The 23,972-nt window shown below is 41.5% G+C and overlaps 1 protein-coding gene across 1 annotated transcript in view; it reads right to left on the reverse strand.

The window, feature by feature from the left end:
• Window positions 1–23,972, reverse strand: part of LOC144529365 (chloride channel protein 1-like) — a 46,060-nt gene that overhangs the window by 5,540 nt on the left and 16,548 nt on the right. The window contains exons 12-22 of the mRNA XM_078268417.1: window positions 19,689–19,758; window positions 18,098–18,208; window positions 16,834–17,047; window positions 13,620–13,753; window positions 12,779–12,879; window positions 11,471–11,542; window positions 11,101–11,188; window positions 7,535–7,611; window positions 5,818–5,862; window positions 3,649–3,753; window positions 780–866 (exon numbers count right to left, since the gene is read on the reverse strand). Of these exons, the coding sequence (XP_078124543.1) occupies window positions 780–866; window positions 3,649–3,753; window positions 5,818–5,862; window positions 7,535–7,611; window positions 11,101–11,188; window positions 11,471–11,542; window positions 12,779–12,879; window positions 13,620–13,753; window positions 16,834–17,047; window positions 18,098–18,208; window positions 19,689–19,758 (1,104 nt within the window). The remainder of the gene's footprint in view (window positions 1–779; window positions 867–3,648; window positions 3,754–5,817; window positions 5,863–7,534; window positions 7,612–11,100; window positions 11,189–11,470; window positions 11,543–12,778; window positions 12,880–13,619; window positions 13,754–16,833; window positions 17,048–18,097; window positions 18,209–19,688; window positions 19,759–23,972) is intronic.

Raw genomic sequence — 23,972 nt, forward strand, 5'->3', positions numbered from 1 at the left:
AAGTTAGTGAGCCTGAGCTGAAGTTGTCGCTAGCTCCGTGGCTAACCCCCTTCACTTTCTCTTCTTCGAGCAAGAAGCAAGCAAGACACGAGAACTTGGCTTGGGTCTTGAGGAATTGTAGCATTTTTTTGCCGACAGATGAACTGTCTACCGACTGCACTGCTATGTTCACAGCTTTAACGTTACTGCTAACTGTATACTCACCGACAAACACACCTCCCTCTCTCTTTTTTTCCTCTCTATCACTGCACCCTCACTAATGTATGGGCTGCGACATCGTTTGTGCCACTGTGTACACGAACCACCGTGCGCCACTTGTGCAAAAGACACTGAGCGGACACCCGTCCAGATGCTCTCCACATGGTAATGTTCATACTATTTTATACAGTCTTTGGTTCACATGCTTAGGTGGTGCGCAAAAACAGGTATAATGGCAGGGAAAACCCTGGAATGAAGTCAAAGAAAACCTAAAACATACAGAGGGGATATGGATTATGCCAACACAATACTTAAAACATAATTCAAAAAGCTTTATGAGACTCCAACCAACCAATTGGATTTGGTTTTCCTCTAAAGTTCAAACAGACAAGGGAAGACTTCTAAAAGGCAAGTGTATTAAAAAGAAAAAAAAGAAAGATGGCTTTTTCAGACTTAGATCAATGGGAATTGAATTAAATGGAATGCTTGCTTTTGGTTTCAGGTGACTTTCATCAGACAGAGTTTAAGTTTAAAAAAAAAAAAAAAAAAAACTCACACAGGCAGAAATGTAAGTTTCTTACCTCTTTCAGTGCCACCACTCCCACTAGTTTGCCGATGCTGGTCACATAAGCATGACTTAGCCCCAGCAGTGAGAATAAGGTGTGGGTCTGTGGAGAGAGAGTGAAAAGGTCCCGCGTCAAATTACAACAAACTTCTAGCTCTCGGAGCAGGACTGCCATTTTACATCTGACTGTGACAACTTCCAGTGTTCTGTGCTTCTCTGTCAGCTCTGTGTAGACATGATGTCACAGAGACAGAAAGATGAAAGCAAACTGCCTAAAGGCCTAAGTTGAACCACAGAAAAAAGTCCAGTGTTCATATTCCGGCTAAGGCCGCACTTTGTATGCATCAGCACACCTCGACCACAAAGCCCTCTTTTGCACATGAATACGCATGATATTCTAGATATTACCATGAGAATGAAATTACACTGTTGACAAAAAAAACAACAGCAATGGTACAAGCTGTTTACCCGCTTCAGCACCCTGCAGATATCTGCAAATCCTGCATCAGCCTCAGATTTGTCATAATGAGGATGTGAGCGTCTCACAGCGATTGTACAATGCCGGAAAGAAGGAAGGAAATTGGAAACATTATTAAATCAATATAAGAAATAAAATATTATTAATAATGTAATGTAACCCAGCACCTTTGGCTGGTAAAAAGACACAACCATTTCTCCTAAAAAATTACACTCCCATATAACGAAAACATTGTTATACAAAACACGTTATGAAACGCTCACTGTTTACACACGCGATTAACGTTGTGAATGAAAACTAAAATACTCGTTTGGTGGTGGTGGAGCAGTGGATATGCCACATGCCTCTGGTGTGGGAGACCTGGGTTCAATTCCCACTGTGATACATCAACCAATGTGTCCCTGAGCAAGACGCTTACTCCCTAGTTGCTCCAGAGGCGTGCAACCTCTGACATATATAGCAATTGTAAGTCGCTTTGGATAAAAGCATCAGCTAAAAATTTATGTAATGGTTAGGTTTAAAAAAAAAAAAAAGATAATTGTTTGGGTAAAATGAAGTATGTTTGTTACTTTAGTTACGTAAGTAAGTTAAGTATGTTACATTAACAAGCTAAAGTTGACTGTTCCGAAAACTTTCCTCACCTATAACCAACACACCAAATCCCAAATATAATGTTAAAATATAGAGTATGTTTGGGTGTCTATGTAACAACACCTCCACCTACTGACTACTGTAAATAAGATGTCAGTCAAAAAATGATTTAGTGTGACACCGTGTCACTATGTGAATAAGTCTAAGTCTTCACTAAGTGTGCAGAGTTGATCCACATCCTCAGCTGAATGAAATGTTACAGAAGTAAACAACTTCACCGAGTGTGGGAGCATTAACCAAAGAGTGCTCGAGGTGCTGAACTCCATTTGTATGTGACTTTGCTTGTGTAATACCTGTGACAAAAATAAATGAATGTTTGTCCACGGTGAATTTGCGCTTTGAAATAAAATCAGCTGCAGGCTATCAATCCAAGTAATTTCACGCAAATGATGATGTAATGATTAATACATTTGAATCAAAACAGAAGGAATTGACAACATTTCCTCAGTTTGTTAGAATGTTTTTAGGTTTGCTTGAGATACTTTCCTTTTTAAATTAAGTAACGTTGCAAGAAATGCTGATGGAAATGAAGTTGTTGGCTGAATAAGAATTGCCTCAGGTTCATATAAACGTGCTGTTACTGTCCATGTATTCTTGCTTTGCCAGGCCTTCCTCCACAGCGCTGCGGAGGAGGGTCTGGCTAGTCCACACAGCATTCCCTAATGGGAGAAAAACGGGCTCTGGTTTATTGGCATTTCTTTAAACCAATCACAATCGTCTTGGGCGGCGCTAAGCACCGGGCAGAGCCACGGCACCTCTGCAAAATAGCCTCGGGAAGGAACTTGTTTTGGGGGAACGTGTACATTCAAAAGTAGTTTTAGTCGTGCAACAGAAAACTCAGATTGGACAGATAGTCTAGCTAGCTGTCTGGATTTACCCTGCAGAGAGGAGCAGTTAACCATAGTCCTCAGAAATTGATTGGCGCAATTTCCGGTGGCAAAACAGCAATCCCAGAAGGAGCCACTTGAACAGTTCTGTTATTTTCATATCCAACACACAGAACAGGAAACCAGATGCTTAGAGTGAAGCATGTTTTGTCATGTCATACAACATCTTTAAAGTTCTATCAAAAAATCTTCAAACATTGAATAATTACTTAACAACTACAACAGACAAGTGATTTCCACAAACATTTGCTGTTTAAAGAGGTGACTGGTGTGCATAAGGGACTATTGTCATTGACGTTTCCAGTGACACTAAATCATAAATCAATACTAAATCCAGTGGCAAATTCATTGAAGTGATACCATGGCCACTGAACATGAGTTGTTGGGGAATTTCAAATTTTGACAAACAGATTTACCATTGAATTAATGTACATATGATATAAAAATAGGTTTTTAATAGTTTCTATGTCCATCTAATTTGATAATGTTGAGTTTTTGATCACTTATAGCACTACTGAGCAATGTTTTAATGAGCTAGGCCACTTTTACATACATGTGATTTGGTGAGAAACACTCAATGTAAACAAAGGACTGTTTATTTACAGGGTACCTTAAAATTCACAACTAATAACACATCAGTTTTTAACAACCCCTCCTCTTCTTCAGATAAAACTGTCTTACTCTCACTGATTATTGGTTCACATTTTTGCGTACGTGTTTTCCATACTGTGTCCCGAGCCCAAATCCTGTTTTCATAGAAACTAGATTAAGGTAAGGAAGGAAGGTGTTCTCAAAGCAGCTGTTATACTTGGATTTAAAATTCAGCTGACATCTGTGACGCATGTTTATCTTTGTCTTTCACCACCAACCTTGTGTAATGATGTTCTCTCAACCAGCTGGAAAGGGGAAGGGTCTACTCGTATCTCATCGATTTCCATCGGCTTGTCCATCTCTGCCTCCTCCCACGCTTTGATCTGCAGTAGCAATTTAGCCAGAGGGAAACATCAGGATTGGTTTTTATGATAGGATATATACATAAATGATGATTAAATATATCAGGCAACAATAGGGCATTAACCAATAGTGTAGTTTAGTAGTCATCAACTAATCCCCAAAAGTCTAAATAGTTAAATAATCGCAGGATATATATATAAAAAATATAATAATAATATAATTTATTTTATATTATAATTTATTGAAAAACATCAATAGTGGCTGACACACAGTGGTATGAGCTGTCATAAGGACACAGATTATTAACACATTTTCCTCAGATGGTAAGTGTAAACAGAAAATAGGTTATGAAACGCCATAATGAAAGTGCAAAAATAGAAAATACACAACATGTAACTGACTGTCGATACAGTCCTTATTTTGCACTACTGATTAGCATTAAAAAACAAAAAAGTCTGCTCCGTGGATGCATTAGTGTTCGCTGCTTTAGCGCCTTGCACAACTTTGACCCGTGTTAAAAACACAGATGTACGAATACTCGACAATAATCCGCCGTGTCGATTAGTAGTTTTGACGGTTGAATATTCTGTGAAACCCCTAGGCAACAATATTAACTGTTACGTAAATCATCCAAACACTGAGCTGTTTGCTGGTGTAAAAGTGAAGGTGTGTGTTTGAGCAGTATGTGCAGGAGGGGGAGGTTGGTTTGCTACCACAGAGGAGAATTTTGCAGCTGTGAAAAACCTTGAAACCTTGTGTTGTGTCCTTGCATGTCACCGGTCTCCCCTCTGAGATTTAGGATGTCTGACACCTTTTAGCCTCTCTATGGATTTTACCTACAAGCCTCCGCCTGCTGTGACAGGACCGGCAGTCATGTAGAATTTACAGGGCGATGTTATGGGGCATTTTGGGAAAGTGCCAGGAAGAGTAAAGGGAGAGCAGCAGACAGAAGAGGACTGGAGGGCACAATATTGTTTTGGCGCTCTCCAATGAAAAGAGACGTCTCATTTCAAATTCTGGCAGTGTTCACACTGCAGTTAAAAAGTGACCCAATTCGGAGTTTTCTCCTCAAATGTGACAGATCTGTGACCTATATGTGACCTGGATTTGTATGTGAAGAGATCTGCCAGCGTTGACGTCATAATGAGTAAACCTTAGAGCACTCTGTTGTTATAGTTTTGGTGCCTTGTATCACTTGGCAAGGAGAAAACGACTTTATTTGATAAATGTTGGCAGAAGCATGGATTCCAAACTAAAAAGCTCACACCATAAGTTTGTCATTGCCCGACTCTGCAAATGTGTTGTCACTACCCGATGTGAGTCGAGTGCAGATGTGAGTTGCACATGCTCAGATTTAAACGGTTTACGGCATAACGCCAAGGGAATCCATAAAATAATAAACCTTTCTCATTACAAACAATAACAGAATATGGAAATCATTTCAAAAACGTTTTAGCTATCTGTGTTTGTTCGATAACTAACGTAAGCTCAAAACACCATTCAAGCGACAGCCTTTGTTGTGTTTGATTGCTAACTTGTAGCCAGCAGTGAACGAACTTCGTTATGTAGGTCCATTTTTATTGTATTGACATTACAGAAGTCTCTCGTTAGCAGCTTCTTGTCGGCTACTTCAGCCTCTAATCTAGAACTGACATCAGGGATCGCAGGGATGTTGCAAAGTGATGCACGGTAGTGACAGCGTTTTAAAATGTCAGTTCATATTGCTGACAGATACAGGTTATGCTTGTCATTTCGGATTTCATATCAGGGTCACGTGTATGTCTTTCCATATAGTCATGCAGATAGGTTTGGTTTTATATTCCCTGGTTCTATCTTTAAGATTTCTGCAGGCAAATATAATTTTGATTGAGGTGCTCACGGACCTTTCTGTCAACCATTTGTATAAGGACTATTGTTTAGGCAAAACGTTTCTCCACCTCAGTCACTTGTACTCTGATGCAGAAGACTTGGGACTCCTTTTGTGACTCAGCACAGGTGTGTGTGTATTGATCACCATGCTGTAGACAATTAAGCAGACATCTCTATAAAACCATGCAACCACCATCCCTCCATCATTACCATACCTCCTCTGTTGTCATTGTGTCCGACAGGGGAGGCGGACAGGGCTCCTGTAGACCAAAAAGGAAGAGACAGATAAGAGATGAGACATGTTTGTGAGTGATTTTATAACAAAAATAATGAAATAAAAGAAAGACCCTCTGTCGCTTCTGTAACTCTGAACCCGGCTGGATCTCACCTCTTACATGAGGGGAGTGAAGGGAAAGTAACTCAACGCACAATCTGTTTCGTATTTCTCGATCCACTTCATCAGACAAGTTCAGTTCAGTTTTACAATCCGATTACTCATTTGCTTTTGGATTTATGTATTTCAGTCATCTGTAACAGATAATCCATTCCAATTAAAATATAAGTTTGAACATTACAAGCAAATACATGACGTGATTAATCTGTATTTTAAACTGTCTACAGAGATAACTACTTGTTTTACACGCTGTGACGTTTTGTGAAACTGAATTTATTAGCGATGCATCCTATATTATTCATTATGTAGCATTTATATTATGCTACTTCTGTCCTTGAAGCAACAAAAATAATGTCAACTTTCTTACAGAGTGCAACAAGTGTGAGGTTTTTTTTTATGTCATGTAATGCAGCAGGGAGCTAACCTTTTTTTTGCTAAACACATACACACAAAAGATTGAAAGGTTTGACATTTTTACAAGGTCCCTTGTTATTATTTTTTTTATCTCACTGTACAACTGAGTAAAGCATGTATGCATTCTGTGTAGCTGTATTCCCTTTGTCTTTATCACCGCAAGCACAGCAATAATACTAATGCAAGAATTAACAAGATGCTGACACTATTGCACCAGCCAGATAATATTCTAAAGGTCAGTGTCTGGTTACCTGCCATCTGGTAAAGTAGACAAACACCTGATTCACAGCCAGAATTCAGCCATGGTTTGGCTTGATGGCCAGTGGCAATTTCCTACTGTGTGTCTATTTGATATTCAGGGCTGTGGTGTTGTGGCTTGCTGCTGTAAAAACAATCCCCATGCAGGAAAAGGATCGAATCCAAAAACATAATAGGGAATCAGACTGGTAATACACAAGGCACAGCAGTAGGCACAACATAAATGAAATTCTAATCTTGCAAGCTTACAAGCATATGCTTATTTCCAATGTGGTTTTCATTTCTGCTCGTGTAAACAGATGACATGTATTGCTTTCCCTGTGAGCCAGGCTAACCGCCAAGCCGAATAATAACTCTACCTCCAGTGTCTGGCTTCTCCATTTCCATATGAGAAGGTTAAAAGAAAGACGCTCAACTTCAGGGAGTTTGTCTGAGGAAGCAGTTGTGTATTCATGCGTGTCTGTCAATCAGATAAGTGTGTATCTGCCTGAATAGAAAGCAGACCCCATAATGAAAAATTCAACCTGCACAAAATTATGGATAAATATTTATATCCCCATCAGTGCCAGTGTGAGTATGTGGTTTGGGAACGACTTTGCCAAAAGGATGGGTGGTTATTTGCATTTCAATGGTTCATAACACAAGGGGAAAATTCTTGGCTACTGAGTACACTCCAGACATCTCTAAATAGTTTGCTGAAGAGAGAAAAGGGCACAAAGGTTTACAATGTAGAAACATACAAAGCTTTTAGTGAACACGATTACCAACAAGAGTAAAGACAGAATGTCAACGCTTCTATTGTAAAAGTATACACACAGTTCTGCTTAGGAACGGATAGACGTGCAATAAAATATGCATCCACACACCTGCAACTGTCCCTCTGTCTGCCTGTTTTTTGAGGTGAAGAGATTCCTGAGGGTTTTCCTCACAGACTGCAGAGGACCTTTTTCTGGCAGAGGGAGAGAGGGATGAGGGGGGAGATGAAGTGGGTGAAGGTCAATAAATTATATAGATGCAGCTTTTTTAAAGTCCTAAAGCGGTTGGTAAAAATAACCTAACTGCAAATGGAGGGTTTGAGAGACTGCGGCAACCCATGCACCTCCTTATTGTTGTTGCCTGGATACGATTTCACGGAGTCTGTTGTGCGTGGTTGGCCACTGAAAAGTTAACTGTGTCACAACAGATATACACACACCATCTGGTTACTCTCAGTGAACATGCTGCCAAACCTTCCCTCATTGCTGTTAGGGTTGCAAAAAAAATGGTTTGTCATCCATTGAGGGCAGACACAAACAGACTTGTTCAAGTCAAGTTGGTAAACAGTGTGAAATGCTGACCAATTAAAAATAAATAGATAGTTTTAACCGGTAGGACAGATGAGTAGCTCCAGGGTGCGGCCGACTTGGTAGGAATTCTTGTCTTCTATTAGCATTTCTTGGTGCTTTTCCACAGCAAACGGGGCCAGTTTTCAGTTTTCTCACTTTTTGCTGGCAGGGTTCTCTATAGAGCTCCCCCTACAGCTTCGGAATTGATATTTGACAGCTCCTATGTTTACTTGTGTCTGAGTCCTCGGTCAGTCTGCTGTTTCCGCTTTCTCTGTTCCTCTGACAATGCTTTCCTAGCTTTCTGCTTCTTTTTTGCCGGCTCAGCCATGACGATAGTGTGAAAAACTCCATCGCTACCTTGTTACCCGGTTCCTGAATGGGCGTATGTGTGCAGTGCCATGAAGCAATTCGTTACATCGTGAGACCTGATATTACGTGATACTTCCTGACGCTGAGGTCGGAGGCTCGCCAGCCGAAAGATGCAAGGGTGGTTTTTCCGCTCACAGGCGCTAGGGGGAGAGCGAGACGACCACCATTCAACTTGAAAAAAGTCATATAACCATTCCAATGACTCCGAAGCTGTTCAGTTAAGGTAAATTAAGCTTAAAAAAAACTGCATACTTCCCCTTTAAGTGGGATCGATCAGCAGGAATGTCTATCGCATCACCTACATCCATATGCACAAACGTGAGCGTCCTTGTGCGCGTGTCAGAAGAGTTACAAGATTCAACAAAATGGTGACCAGCTCATCAAAGCATTGCTCAATAGCACCAATAGTCAAAAATTGTCTACCTTTAGCCAACTCTGCAAAGTGACAGATACAAAAAAAACTAAATGATATGGCTACTGTTGCTGTTCTACAGATATTATGAAATAACACCATCCCTTATGATTAGATTAGTTCCCATGGTTTCTCCTTTCATTCCTTATAAGCACCAACGAGATGTGTTTGTGTCCTCGGGGCACTGATGTGCTTAACACATATGAGGACCTGGTGAGCTTCATAGCCCATCTGGGCTCTGACTAAATGCGTCTTCATATCAGTTGACATGTTTTTTTTGAGGAGAAGTAGGAGAGACAGAGCAAAGAATAAATCTTATCACATCACCCTAGTGTGCAAAACATGTCTGAAGGAATCAATATTACTACGACAAGCCCCATAAGGCTGTCGTTGGCCAGCCTCCACTCCATGCCACACAACTCCACAAGTGTAACAGAGCTATAGAAGAGAGATCACAAATTGTCACTGCACTCCAAAGTTTGATTTGTTTCTACATGAATCTACACATTAGAGTGGCACTTGATTTTTGAAACTTGATGATTGAAACTTGATTTTAGGGCTCACATGTAGGTGGTATGAAGACTGCCAAACTGGACCGAGGAAGATCTTTATCCTTTGCTAATCATAATGTGACTGTGCAATACCGTTATAGTGCGTTCCACTTACCTCGGAACTCGGAAGCCGGAGCTGGGAATGACGTCACAACCAAGTTGAATGCGTTGCATTTACAACTCAGATTTTCATTGTTTTCATTAGCTCTAGCCAGGTTAGCCATTGTAAGCAATACCAGTTGATAACAACTAGGGCTGTCAAACGATTACATTTTTTTTTTAATAATTCTATTATTTTGCATTTCAGATCTGTTTTTAAGTACATATTAACAATGGAAAGCAATTCTTACCAGTGGATCTTAATTGGGAATCAAATTAATGCAAAGAAAGTTACTTTTTGAACTTGACTTGTTGATTTGTATTTGTTTATTTTTTTTATTTACTATAAACAAAAGAAACGTGTGAATTTGTCATTATTGCACAATTCTTCCAAGTACCTGACCTAACTGAGATGTAACATTAACACTTTGCTTATACAGTACAAACAAAATGCTCCAAAAACCAGATGCCACAGCAGGACATTTGTAACCTTCGTGTTTTTCTAATAAGGAATGTAACAATTCTCCTGGACAGAAAAGGGGGTGGACAATGTCAAAAACAGTCAAAAAAGCGATACAAACAACACAGTCCTAAAACCGTATGCTGATAGTCAATATAGTGTGCAGTAACTTCTAAATAAGTTTGATTACTCACTGACGTCCAGTGATCACCGGTTAATGAGACAGCGTTTGCAGCACTTTGCAGCTGCGGCTGTGTATGCGTGAAACTACTGTCCCCCTCGAAAACTTTTTAAAAGTAAACTTTCCATTCAGAATCTTATTGGCATCCATTTCTGTGTCTCGCGATTGCCATCCACTCAAAACGTAACATTAGCCTACTACTCTTTGGCCAGCTCGCAAGCCCAAACAAGTGTGTATGCATGGTGTGCGGCGTGCCTGTTGTTTTGTTTCCGGTCTAGCTAGATCCGGTGTGGTGTTGTAGTTTTTCTAACGTTACTAGTTGTTGCAACAGCATGTGAAAAAAAAACTACAAAGTTTGCCAGGCCAAAAAGAACGTTAATCTTGCGATAAAAAATTGACGCCGTTAAAATGGGTTTGCGTTAACGCCGTTAATAACGCGTTTAACTGACAGCATTAATAACAACGCATTATGCTGTTTTTTTGTGTGCTTACAAACAGCGTAACAACATGTCCACATATAGAAGTTGGACAGGACTGTGTGTACGACTGATTTAGTGAGACACAACTAAGAGCAAAGTGCTAATAAACTGTAAGTTACTACAGCTTTCACTACTGTTGATGGACTTTGAGCTAGGTGAACTCGGAAGGTTGTCTTGAGTTTCGAGCTTGAGGTCAGGGGGGCGTTTCTGACGTTGACCTCGGAAAATCTACTATTAATACAACTGTTTGCTATTTATTCTCTTTACTTACATTTCTTTATTGTTTGTTTATCTTATAGAGTGTCTTGTACTCCCCCCCCCCCATCCCTTGCTGCTGCAACAGCGTGTATTTCCCCCATGTAGGATTAATAAAGGATTTTGAATCTTGAATCTAACCGGGAGAAAGTTATCCATGCATTTACCACATCCTATTAAAAGTACAATAATTCCATCTATTCCTTTCCCCAGAAGCAGCTAGTGCAGAGATAATGTATAACTATTAAACACTGAGATATAAATAAAAAAAAGGTCTCAGGAATAAGTCCTTTCAGCTCACCAGGAACAGGAGCAGTGTGGTTTGAGGAGGGCTCCTGAGGCTTTGAAGGAGGCAGCGGGCCGTTCCTCTCCTCCAGCACCGGGCTGCCCTGCAGAAGACAACTACATGTAACTAAGTAGACATTATTAATAAAGCACCTTTCAAAACAAATGGTAAAAGGTGATGGACAACACAATGACGCCTTATTTCAAGGGCAATTGCTTATACTGAAATCAAAATTAATGACGGTGCTTTCAGCAAATACAAGGTAACTTTTGGCATTTAAACTGAAGCAGATGGCTACAGAGCAGCAACAACAATGATGGTGGCCAGCAGCAAAAAAATCTTTCACTGATGGCTTGAAAACAAATGTAACTAATCAGAGCCCCACCTTCTCTCCGTCCTCCTCTTCCTCCTCATCCACGAAGGCGAAGGACTCCCAGCTGTGTTTCTGAGACTGGTTCTGGTAAACACATCAACACAGACTGGTGGTGTCACAATATCAGAATCAAATTCAGTGTGAAGTCCAAACTATCATACTGTGTTCAACCCCTGTGCTTTATGTAAGGGTTAATGCCCGACGAGGTGTCCGTTGTCGAGTATTAATGGACGACGGCGAAGCGTAAACCATCCGACGCGCAGCCGTCTATTAATACCTGACAATGGACACCTCGAAGGGCATTAACATCGCTTATACCATGGTCACTTGCCAAATAATATATTTTTAAAACATTAGTTTATATTTTAATTAGTTTTACAATCGAAATCTAAAGTTTTTACAAACAATAACTCTGTTTCCCTGGTGACGCCTGACGGTTTGACTAATACCTGGAACAATCATTCCCATCCTAAAAAGTTCTTATGCAATGCAAACGTTGTTCACTCCTCCAGGAAATATGAAGGACCTTAGAAACGACTTGCCTCCCTTAGCAACGGGAGATATTTATAGTCCGCTCAGCTACAAGCCGGAAAGCTAACGTAAGGCTAGCAAGATCCAAAGTCAATCACATTGTGTACAGTTGGCAGTCAGTAAAAATAACCTGACAGTATGTTGAACAACAAGACAAGCTAGCTATCCAGCCATGTAATTGTCCCCAAAACAATACAATGACTTTTACAAACAATTTTATCCGCGACGTGTAACGTTACGGTCGGCCGCAGCCTGAAGTGGTGACCTGAACAGCGAACAGGAGGTGAGATAACGTTATTCGCTCTGAAACAAAGTCAGTTAAGAGGGGCAGTATAACTTACGTCTTACAGCGTGTGTGTTAGCGCCATCCTGTGGTGTTCAGAGGACAAAATGCGCGTGCCTGTGTATGGTACCATTCCCCCCAAATATTGAACAGGTGGTATCCAAAGGGGGCAACCAGAGGCCACGAATCAATCAATCAATCTGGTTGCCAAGCGCACCGTTACTGTTGAGCCCTGTATACATGCAATTTCAGTCTGTCTCTCCATGGAAATGGGCAAAAACAGCTTCCGCTAAAAACAAGAGGCACTCCAGCAGCATAATTTATCGACATATAAAAAATAAACATAATAAAATTAAGGGAAATATTGTAAAATAAACATTTACTTTTATATCTGCATCATTGTCTTCATATCAAACCAAACAACCCACTGTGTACACATGACGTTTTTATAACACTGTATTATATAAGACTGAACACTAAGTGACAATTATAGTGCAGTCTCTGACTGTCCTCACCTGCATCAGGAGCCTTCTCTCCGGTGACACCCACCAATCACAGAGAGCCAGAAGCTCCAATCTGTCAATGCTGCCCAGAAGGATCATAGAATCTGGAAGCAGGAAGAGGAAGAAATATTACCAAACAGACTTCAACAGTGGCTGAACTGCCCTGCTCATGTTCATTGATCCTTTGACAAAAGTATTCTTCAAAAACATTAAGTAGGTTAAATTGTCTCTCAAAGATACTAAGATTGGGTTCTGAATAGGGATGTAACGCTATGAACATGTAACCTCACGGTTAGAGTGACGAAAATGATCACGGTTTTCGGTATTATCGCGGCATTTTTAAAAGTGTGTTCAATATGTTCAGAAAGCACTGATAGACCTACACAAGCTGAAATAGTTTCAAAAAGTGTAACAGTGTTTATTATATTACAAAAAAATATAGGCAAAACCTTATCAAAAGCTGATAAATGTCCTGTGCGCTGTCATCTCCTCCTTCCGCCATGATTCCAACTTCAAGAAACGCACGTTGGAGGCAACGCAGTGCGTGGCAACTTCAGGAGACTTGGATGAAGCTGGGAAGGATTAAACACGCGGTTTCCACACCGTGGTAATCCACCGTGATAATAATGATATTTTAAATGACAACGGTAATTGTTATCGTCAACATTTTTATCGTGGTTTACCGTTACCGGTAATCGTTACATCCCTAGTTCTGAATAGCTTAGAGTGAAGATGATGGTAATAACTGTACAACCTGGACTAGACGTAACAAATTGTCATTCCAATTTTTCATTCCATCTTGTTTTACGACAACTGTTAGGTTTAAATTAATGAACTCTTTTACCTTTTGAGTCGACCAGTGGGATAGAACTGAGCGAGGAGGAGTCCAGCAGGAGTTGAACTTCTCTGTATGTGGACTGAGACGATATAAACTTCACCTTTCTCACCATGATGTCTTCCACAAAGATGTTGTACTGACTGTAGGAGGACAGACACAGATGGCGGTGGACTGAAACAACTTGCAAACACATAGATTTACCCAAATTAACGAAAGATGTGCTAATCAAGTTGGAAAATAATAATGCATCCTTAAAAGAGTACTGCACAAGCAAATGACCCTTAATTGGCAGGACACAGGTAAATTGGCTTTTAAGATCTTCTAGACCATTTCATAGTTTTTCACAGTAAACATACACATTCTAAATGTTATCTGTTGGAGCGTATGTGAATGATATCAACTGACAGGAAGTTAACAAGGGGCCAGGCTTTTGCCTAGCAATGAAATTCCATTGAAAAGGCCTATATAACTGGAAAGTTTCCTGATCTGAAATTGTAAGATGGAAATCCTCTCACTTACTTCCTGACTTAAGTACACAATTTCAATTCATTTGCATTCTTTTTTTGTCTGGCCACAGTTGCAAAGTTGAAAACTGCATTTCTACCAAGTATAGCATTTACATCTCTGTGACAATTACATCCGTTCTGCCTGTATTTTATTTTATCAGTTATCATCAGGATAATTGTTCACAAACTTTTAGGCACCGACTGAATTGCCTCTAAAGTACAGAGTATCAAAAAATGCCTCGTCATTCAATCATACCTGCAAACTCAGAAGGGCTAAAAAAGGTTGCACCGCCCCCCCTCCCCAGAGAAGAAAATAAAGGGAAAACAACATTTTCCCGGTGCTAAAACGATACTTTTTAAAACAGTGCCTATATATATATATATATATATATATCACTTTGAATGCAGCACGAGGCTGGCGAGGCAAATTTCAAGTGAACGCAACATCTGTCATACGTTGCTCTCCAGTGAAATACAGACACTTTTACACCGTTTAGTTGTCAGCATTTTAACCGTGTTTAATCCAGCTGCTACCTGCTGTCAAGTGCAGTGTTTACTTCCGTGACATGCGGCGATGTTTAGGTTGCCTCTAACTTCACGCAGGCATTTCAGTGGCACTTAAATCCGCGTTGCAATTCAGTCCGGTAGATAACGGTCATTAAGGGACCGGTGCCCCCCCCCCCACAACATAAAAACTCTTCGGATCTACACTATTCACGTGGATGACATTTTCCCATTCAAAACGGCGATTTTCGCCAAAAAACGACTAGTTTGCAGGTATGTTCAATACACAATTTCAATACCTAAGGAGTAAATCTCATCAGAGCCATAAGCATGCAGCATGCTTCTACCAAGATCGAATAATGTTATTAATCTAATAATCAGTCAACGAAATCCCGACTGTTTGCTGTCCTGGCTCCTAAATGGTGGAATGAGCTCCCTATTCACATCAAGATGGCCGAAAACCTACACATCTTCCGCCGAAAGCTAAAAACACATCTCTTCCGACTATACCTCGGATAATGAAGAAAAAAATAAATAATTAAAATTAAAAAAAATGGTGTATATAGCTCTCTCTTGATACCGCACTTTTCATATGGCTCTTTGTAGCATTACCTATTTAGAGCTAATGTACTTGCACTTACTACTTGTTGTCTGGAGTTTACACCTTCAAGGTTGAACGCACTTAATTGTTAAATGTAATGCTGCTGATTGACTGTCTAACGTTACACGTCGTAAAAACACGCAGGAAAAACTCTACGTTACACAGAGACAGGGCTCACGTAGTAGGAGCTGAAAAATAAATAAAAAGATTTGTGCCGTAATGTGTAATGTTGTAATTTCTTTTTGTTAAAATAGATTTCATGAAATAGTAGGGGTGGTACGGTTCACAAAACCCACGGTTCGGTTCCTATCACGGTTTTAGGGTCACGGTTTTCGGTTCTGTACGGTTCTTGTTATTTTTTCTTTTAATCTTTAACACTCCAGAAATATACTTCAGCATATGATATATAGCTTAATTATCCACAATGTAGGATACAGTATTAAATAATTATATAGTTATATCATGTAATCATGCACAAACTGAATTTGACTTGACTTTAAGCACATTATTGGGGCCATCTCTGAGGAAAGCTAGGTGAGATGTTGATACAGCAAGAGGGAAGACATTGATGATTTCAACAAGCTTTTCATTTATTTGGCAAAAACAAGGAGAATGTGTATTGCCATCTACAGGAACTTATGTGCCTTTTTAGCACACAAAGATTAAAATATTACAGAATATCAATTGAAATAACTTGCATTTATCAAACTGCCAACTTCAGTGTAGCTCTTACAAAAATGTATCCTTTGAAAGAAAAAGAGAGGAACTCTTAAAGCTCCGTCTTTTGAATAAGTCAGAATACGTTAAACATAAAAACAGTTAACATTGTTAGTTAATTTCCTATCCTGGCCTGGGCTGGGACACAGTCATACAGTTTGATAAAGTACTTATTGGACTTATCATTGCACTTAGTGGGCGTAGCTGTCAGGTCCTCCTGTATATGTCTAATCTCTGTTTTTTTCTGCATCCACCGTGTGTGATTGTGTGTGCTTTTGTGTGTGTGCGCGCGTCAGTTGCGGGGAGAACTGAGCAGCCCCGCCCGCTGCAGAGACCCGACAGGATCTAAACTGCAGCCTCTTCAGCGAATTTAGAGTGAAAAAACGTTACAGTACATTGATGTTAAAATGTAAACAGGTTGGCAGGACGGTCTGAAATATTTTGCACGGTCTTTAGCTGTACGTTTTGTTGGTAACTTGTCCACACCTCTTCTTTCGCGCGAAAGGGAAACACACTGTCTGAGGTCACATACGGGCACGAGGTTACATTGCGCATGCGTCGAACCGTGCGGCACACACACGCTCCGAACCGGGACAAGCGGACCGAGCGGTTCGGATGATTTTTCATGAACCGTACCACCCCTATGAAATAGGTATCGAAAAAAGTATCGTTCAGGAGCCGGTATCGAAGTCACGGTATTGATATTGGTATCGGTATCAAACTTTTTAGAACAATACCCAGCCCTAGTAAAAACAGTTTGCTTGTTGCGTTCATGCAGGACATCAGACCAAGGTTGTGAAGATGCAAAAAACATGCAAGAAGCAACCATCTGCTAATAAAAAGCCAATCAGTGTTGACCGCTTGCTGTCTGCTGTGTGAAATCTGCACGAACCTCATGTGTCCAAAGCCGAGCTCCGGCAGATACGGGAGCTTCTTGACCTGGATGATGGAGTCGTACAGGGAGGGCTGCAGGCCCTGGGCCACCATGTTGGCCAGGATTACTGCCACCATCATAGGCAGGATGTGGGAGATCTGGCCTGTCAACTCAAAGCAGATAACCGCTGTGGACACCGTGTGAGTCACAGCCCCAGTCAAAGCTGCTGCTCCTGTCAGAGACATGGGATGAGGGGGGGGGGGGGATGGAGGTTAAAGAAGAAAGAGGGGGAGGAAGCAAAAGGCAGAAGTAAGGAAAGAAAAAGATTGTGGGATAGTGAGCAGGGGAAATGAAGGAGGAACTGGAGAGGAAAAATCACATCAAGAGAAAAAAAGATAATCAAAAAAAAAAGAAGTGGTGAGAAAAAGACTTCTGAGTGAAAAAGGGAAAGGCAGTGAGAGGAAGCAATAAAAGGGTTCAAAACAGATTAATAAAAAGATATGCGAGAGGCAACGGGAAGCAACAGGGGTCGAGAGAGAAGGATACAACAAAGGACAGAGATGGGAGGGAAGGAGTAACACAATGAAGTAAGGAGGGATGGGCTTTGTAGGGCAGCAGAGGGGTGTTTGAAGGAAGGCCACGTGTCTGAGTCGGTGGCTGAGGTGAGGACAGCACAGGGAACCCACTGTGACATTTAACTGTCAGAGCAGAGTGGCCACATGCTCTGATGGAAAGGGGGGATAGGATGAGGAGGAGGAGGGAAAGGATGACAAAGAAGGGGAGAGAGATGAGGAAGATTAGGTGGGGTGGGGTGGGGTGGGGGGGACTACTTGACAATGAGTGACAACTAGAGGGCCAGGGAAGTTGACAGGAGAGGAGGAGAAGTTGGAGGAGGAAGAAGATGAGAGAAGTGACAGGAGAGGAGGAAGAGGACATCTTGACCACTGCTGACGAGCCGGGGTTGACAGTTAAGGAGGAGAAAGAGGAGGACAGGGAGGAGGCAGAGGGGACATGGACAGCTTGACAGTAAGGCTTTGATGATATGGATTTTAAAATATGCAGTTATTATTTCTATTTGAGAGGATGTACCTTGTTTATGTTACATACTGGTAGGTCTAATTGCTGGCTCTTAAACTTTGCCCAGGCGTGTTAGTCTTGCCATGTCAACAACTAGTCATAATTGTAGGGTTGGAGGAAGGTGAACAAAAGTTGAAGCTGTCAATATGCTGACAAAATGTGATAAAACTAAGGAAATTGCTAAGAGACAGAAAGGGAGACTAACCAATGACGGCGTACCCTCCAGGGATAATACGGTAAAGGATGCCATCAAACACGATCCCATGAGGAAACAGGGTGGCCATGATCTCCCCTACCAGCCTGCCGAATGCAGCTCCTACGAGAGGAAAGAAAAGTAAAAAAAAAAATACTTTCAAAATAAAAAATGTGTACCTTCAAAGATTTACGTACGTAGCATTGTAGTTAAATTATTAATTCTGAGACATGTGTACAGTACGAATAATTTAGACAAACAAGAATATCACCAATGAGATTGTCAGCCTCTGTTGGAATCTAAACTGATTTTTTCCCCCGATGTGTATTACCAGAGCAAACAGAACTCAAGTCATCAGTGTTTCTAGTGACAGCAGATGGTGGAAAGGCTAATGAAAAAAATCACTTTCAACCATGGTCCGCAATTTGCACCCCCCAAATGCAAGTAAATTGCTGGCAGTGGCGTGTAAAATTGTCAGGCCATCCATCACTTTGGCAGACAGGGAAAACGCAAAACTGAAAGACACGTTTAGTAAGATTAGCGTATGATTGGATAGAGCTACACATCTGAAATGTGCGTGCCTGTGTACAGTACCCTTCCACCCTCCTGCAAGTCACGGTGTAAAATAAACACTTTACCATGCATTTAGGTTTTTTTTGTGTAAATATATATATATATGTATAAAATATAACCAACATTGAATGATATCATTTTTTTTTACATTAAATGACATTCATTTAGCACATTTCAAAAGTGGCAGATACATTTCTGAATGGCAGACAAAATAAATAGAAACAACGCACGCACACGCACGCACACACACGCACGCACGCACGCACGCACACACCATCATCATCATGAGCCACGGTATCTAGAGCTGGGTTCATTAATTTCAAGTTGTTTGTGGCTGTTAACGATGAATGTTTTAAAGTGAAGCACTGGTAATGGCCACGCTCCAAAACATTTCACACTACAAAAATAACAGATGAACTGCAAACTACTGCAATTAAACACTGATTCCTACAATTCTGATCTGAATAATAAGAAACTGATACCTCATATTAAAGTTAATGAACCTTTGAAACATAAAAATAGTCTGCTCAAATATAACTAATAGGTCCTTTTCACAGCAGCCAATTGTTAGATGTAATTACGGGGCAGACGCATGTATTTAATTATGGCCCTGTTCCATTAAGGTGGGCCAAGGCCCTGGTAGGGGTTAGCATGCAGGCGCTAGCTCACTGGAATGTCTGTGACACACTATTTGGAACGATAATTAATTTGATCAGTTCCACCGGTATTTGCCCTGCAATGACATGTCAAAATGGCTGCTGTGAAAAGGGCCAATTGGCAGCACAATTAATCGCATACAGCATATTTCAAGATTTCAGTTCCTAGTCATAAAACTTCTGTATTACGTCAATGATTGAAAACAATTGAATTCTACTGAGGAAGTGCAAAACCTGACCAATAAAAGCTTCTTTTTTTAAATATTAACACAAATCATTCACAACACTAATCACATTCCCAAAATAACCATCATTTCAGCCATCCTTATATAACCCCATCTACAGTATATAAGGCTACAGGTGTTGTTGCTCACCTAGTATGAAGACAGGCATGAAAGCCCCAGATGGAATGGGCATGGTGGTGGCCACAGCAGACATCCAGAACTGAAAGACAAGAAACGTGCAACACTGTTCAGACAAGAGAACTCGTCGATGGAATCCAATAAAAACAAAGTGTGCCATAGGTTGATGGTGATGCAGCATTTCATCAATGTTAGATGTGAACGGCATTAAAATATAGGCCAGCAAACCATGTTTGAGCACTTGACACTATGGGCCCCATGGCGCAGGTGCGTTTAGGGCGTGTCCAAATCCACTTCTGCTAGTTTGGCGGCGGAAAAAAGGGGTCGTGTGCCGGGCGCATGGTACAAAAGGGTTGTACTTAGTGTCTTCATTAATTCATAGGTGTGTTTTGGGCGTAACATGCAATAAACCAATCAGAGTGTCATCTCCCATTCCCTTTAAAAGCCAGGTGCATTTGGACCTTGGAGTATTGCTATTATGATGGCGGATTTGCACCGCAATATTTTTATTTGTAATCTTTTGCATGTGTGTGTGTGTGCTGCTGCGTTTCCCTGTGTGTGTAACAAGCATAGTGTGCACGTGCTGTGCATAAGCCTAGGAGCATTTTACTAATTTGCTGTTAAAATAACAATGACTTCAGACCAGGTTTTTGTTGGTCAATGGCTCGATCACTTCCCGCTGCCTCAAGATAGCAATACGCCAAGAATTCACCTGAACACACCTCCATGTAAGACCAGCACGCCCATGGGCGCACAGATGGGCGCAGGTGCATTTGCTATTTAAACGATGCGGGCGCTGGACGGGAAATTGACAACTGCGTCGGTCTTAAACTAGCAAAGACACTTGCGTCAGGCTTTACGCATGCGCTGCGCCGGGTGCCAGATTGGGCCCTATATGTCTTGCATTCTGGACATGTCATGTTAATGTGGCTGAAGTTTGTGTCTGAACTTAACGTGTCCCCATTCTCAGTTTGACAAGCTGTCAAACTGCTCCACAGTCAGGGAGAAAACAAGTCTCATTCCCATCTTCTCTTTCGAGAAACAGGTAAGCAGCTTTTTTTCCCTTCTGTTTTCATTAATATCTCCTTTGTTGCTGCAGGTTACCCACTTAATGGTTATCAGATTGCTTGTGTTGCATATCAAACGTAGTGATGTAAAGTCCTTTCGCCATTTAGAGCTCTCGACTGTGTGTGGGAGAAAAAAAATCTCCTATTTGGTCACAGCTTGAGGAGTTACAACAAAAGTGAAGAATCAGGAAGATTTGTGTATGCATGTGGTGGGGAAGGGGAACCAATCACACCCTTGGTGTGTCCTTGAGCAAGGCACTTAATCAACAGCTGCTCCAGTGAAGCTGCAATGCATGGTGCTGCAGCTGTACTGGGCGGCTTCCAGATGAATGTGTGGCTGTGTGACTGAGTGGGTGAAAAACAAATCAAATATGCAAACTCCTCCGCAGTTTAAAGCTAAACTCAACCTCAAATGTCACTTGCACTGTTTGTCACTTGCACTTTGTCTTTGTTTCTGTATTCATCAGAATCATCAGCTCATCGGCGATAATGATTACCTGTGTGTGTGTGTGTGTGTGTGTGTGTGTGTGTGTGTGTGTGTGTGTCCCTTCCCAGGCTGGACTGTTAAAATGATATTTTAACAGTCCAGATTACCATTCTACACATCGTTTGTCATCATCGTTTTGAGAACTTAATTACTGTGGTACAAGATAAAAACTCATTAGCACGTCTCGCGCTGGGTGGCTGCTATCCTGATGGCAGAGAGGACTGCGCTCACAGTCTTCTTCTCTCTTTTAATCCTGACAGTCAAACACAATCACGCAGAAACACACAGCGCACAAAAAAAGGCACACACAGGCGTCCAGCACACACTTTCATCAGTGGCCCAAATCCAGAGATAGATGGGAGCAGAAAGACTGAGACACAGAGTTGGCTCCACTGTTTGATAGAGTACAACGTGGAGTGAAAATAAATGTGGGTGCCTGTTTATGTGCAATAAAGACAGACAGAGACGGAAGTAAAAAAACAGACAGTTATAGTCTGACTGAAAATATGAAGACTGAAGTTAAGAGCTCTGACTCATCGTTCTTGGTCATAAAAAGGTAATCCTATGACAGATAAAACTATCCAATAAATAAGCTGCTTGGGGTTTTGTTTAAAAGCTGTATATAACTGTATGTAACACTATATATATGTAGAAAATATACTGTATATGGGTCTGGAAAATCTCTTTTTATGTTGTGCTGACAAAATAATCTAATAAACTACTACGTTAAATGTCAAATATGAACGTTCACGCTCATCTTCCTATGTTTCTTTTAGATTTTCACCCTGGGATTGTTTGTCCTAACCCTGAGTTTGAGCCCCACTAAGGACCCACTGGAATCAAACAAATTGCACATTATCGCCTCGAGTAAGTCTCGCTTGTCGTCGGGTCAATGCTTTATAAGCAAATGTGTAAATAAATAAGCAACCTACAGCCTTCTCCAACTCTTCACATGAGCTTGTGCCAAGCAGTATTTCATTCTTGTTTTGTCTGTTACCTTGGAGGCAAGGGACAACAAGGGACAACTCCTCCACAGATATCTATCCACAGCTGGTAAAGACCATCGACTGTAAATATTAATAGACAATGCATCCGGTTCGGCGAAGTGCTGCAAAAGGAGTTTGGTTTCTGTAGAAGTCTATGAGAAAGTGAGCCACTTCTCACTTGATTTATTACCTCAGTAAACATTTTCATAATGAGTTTATGGTCTCGATCGCTAGTTTCAAGTCTTCTGCAACACAGAATGATGTTCATTTTTTGAATTATGGTCTCGTTGATTTTAAAATCGGCGATAAAGCAGAGGGTGTTTTAGGGCGTGGCTATGATGTGATTGCCAGTGAAAGTGTGTAACATAACGTGGCTCCTGCCTCACTCCTCCCTCACGTCTAAAATCGTCACATCCGCAACCAGGATGGCTGCGCACGTAACGGCAAACTCAACGACGGATAGCAGATCTCCACAAACCAATGGGTGACGTCACACATGCTCTGTCCATTAATATTAACAATAATATTATAATATTATATTATTTCCTGTTCCACCACCACACCCTTTTTCCTCAATCTTTTTTTTCACACTTCAAGGCAAATGTTGCTCTCATTTACATAAGGCTAAAATGTACATCTAATTTTTAATTGTGGTACAGTGAAGATGTTTACCACTGCTGCTGAGAAACAAAGTCGAGGGTTCATTTGCCATATGCAGGTAAAATGGAAAGCGATGTACAGGCAGGTGGAGCCACTCAAAACAACTTAAATGAGCAGCATGTCAAATTGAGCGCCACTCTGACATTATCCTCCCTAAAATTAAAATATTGCTAATCTTATTCTCTGCTGATAATTATCCATCCATCCATCCATCTTCATCCGCTTATACGGGGTCGGGTCGCGGGGGTAGCAGCTCCAGCAGGGGACCCCAAACTTCCCTTTCCCGGGCCACATTAACCAGCTCCGACTGGGGGATCCCGAGGCGTTCCCAGGCCAGAGATATAATCCCTCCACCTAGTCCTGGGTCTCCCCCGAGGCCTCCTCCCAGCTGGACGTGCCTGGAACACCTCCCTAGGGAGGCGCCCAGGGGGTATCCTTATCAGATGCCCGAACCACCTCAACTGGCTCCTTTCGACGCAAAGGAGCAGCGGCTCTACTCCGAGCTCCTCACGGATAACTGAGCTTCTCACCCTCTCTCTAAGGGAGACGCCAGCTACCCTCCTGAGGAAACCCATTTCGGCCGCTTGTACCCTGGATCTTGTTCTTTCGGTCATGACCCAGCCTTCATGACCATAGGTGAGGGTAGGAACAAAAACTGACCGGTAGATTGAGAGCTTTGCCTTCTGGCTCAGCTCTCTTTTCATCTAGCGGTGCGATAAATTGAATGTAATACCGCACCTGCTGTGCCGATTCTCCGACCAATCTCCCGCTCCATTGTCCCCTCACTCGCGAACAAGACCCCAAGGTACTTGAACTCCTTCACTTGGGGTAAGGACTCATTCCCTACCTGGAGAAGGCAGTCCATCGGTTTCCTGCTGAGAACCATGGCCTCCGATTTACTAATTAATGGAACTGGTTGTTCCACGACCAGGACGGAATCCGCATTGTTCCTCTTCAACCTGAGATTCGACTATCGACCGAACCCTCCTTTCCAGCACCTTGGAGTAGACTTTACCGGGGAGGCTGAGAAGTGTGATACCCCTGTAATTGGCACACACCCTCTGGTCCCCCTTTTTAAAAAGGGGAACCACCACCC

This window comes from Sander vitreus, chromosome 14 (genome assembly GCF_031162955.1).
Source record: "Sander vitreus isolate 19-12246 chromosome 14, sanVit1, whole genome shotgun sequence".
In the NCBI taxonomy this organism is placed as follows: Eukaryota; Metazoa; Chordata; class Actinopteri; order Perciformes; family Percidae; genus Sander; species Sander vitreus.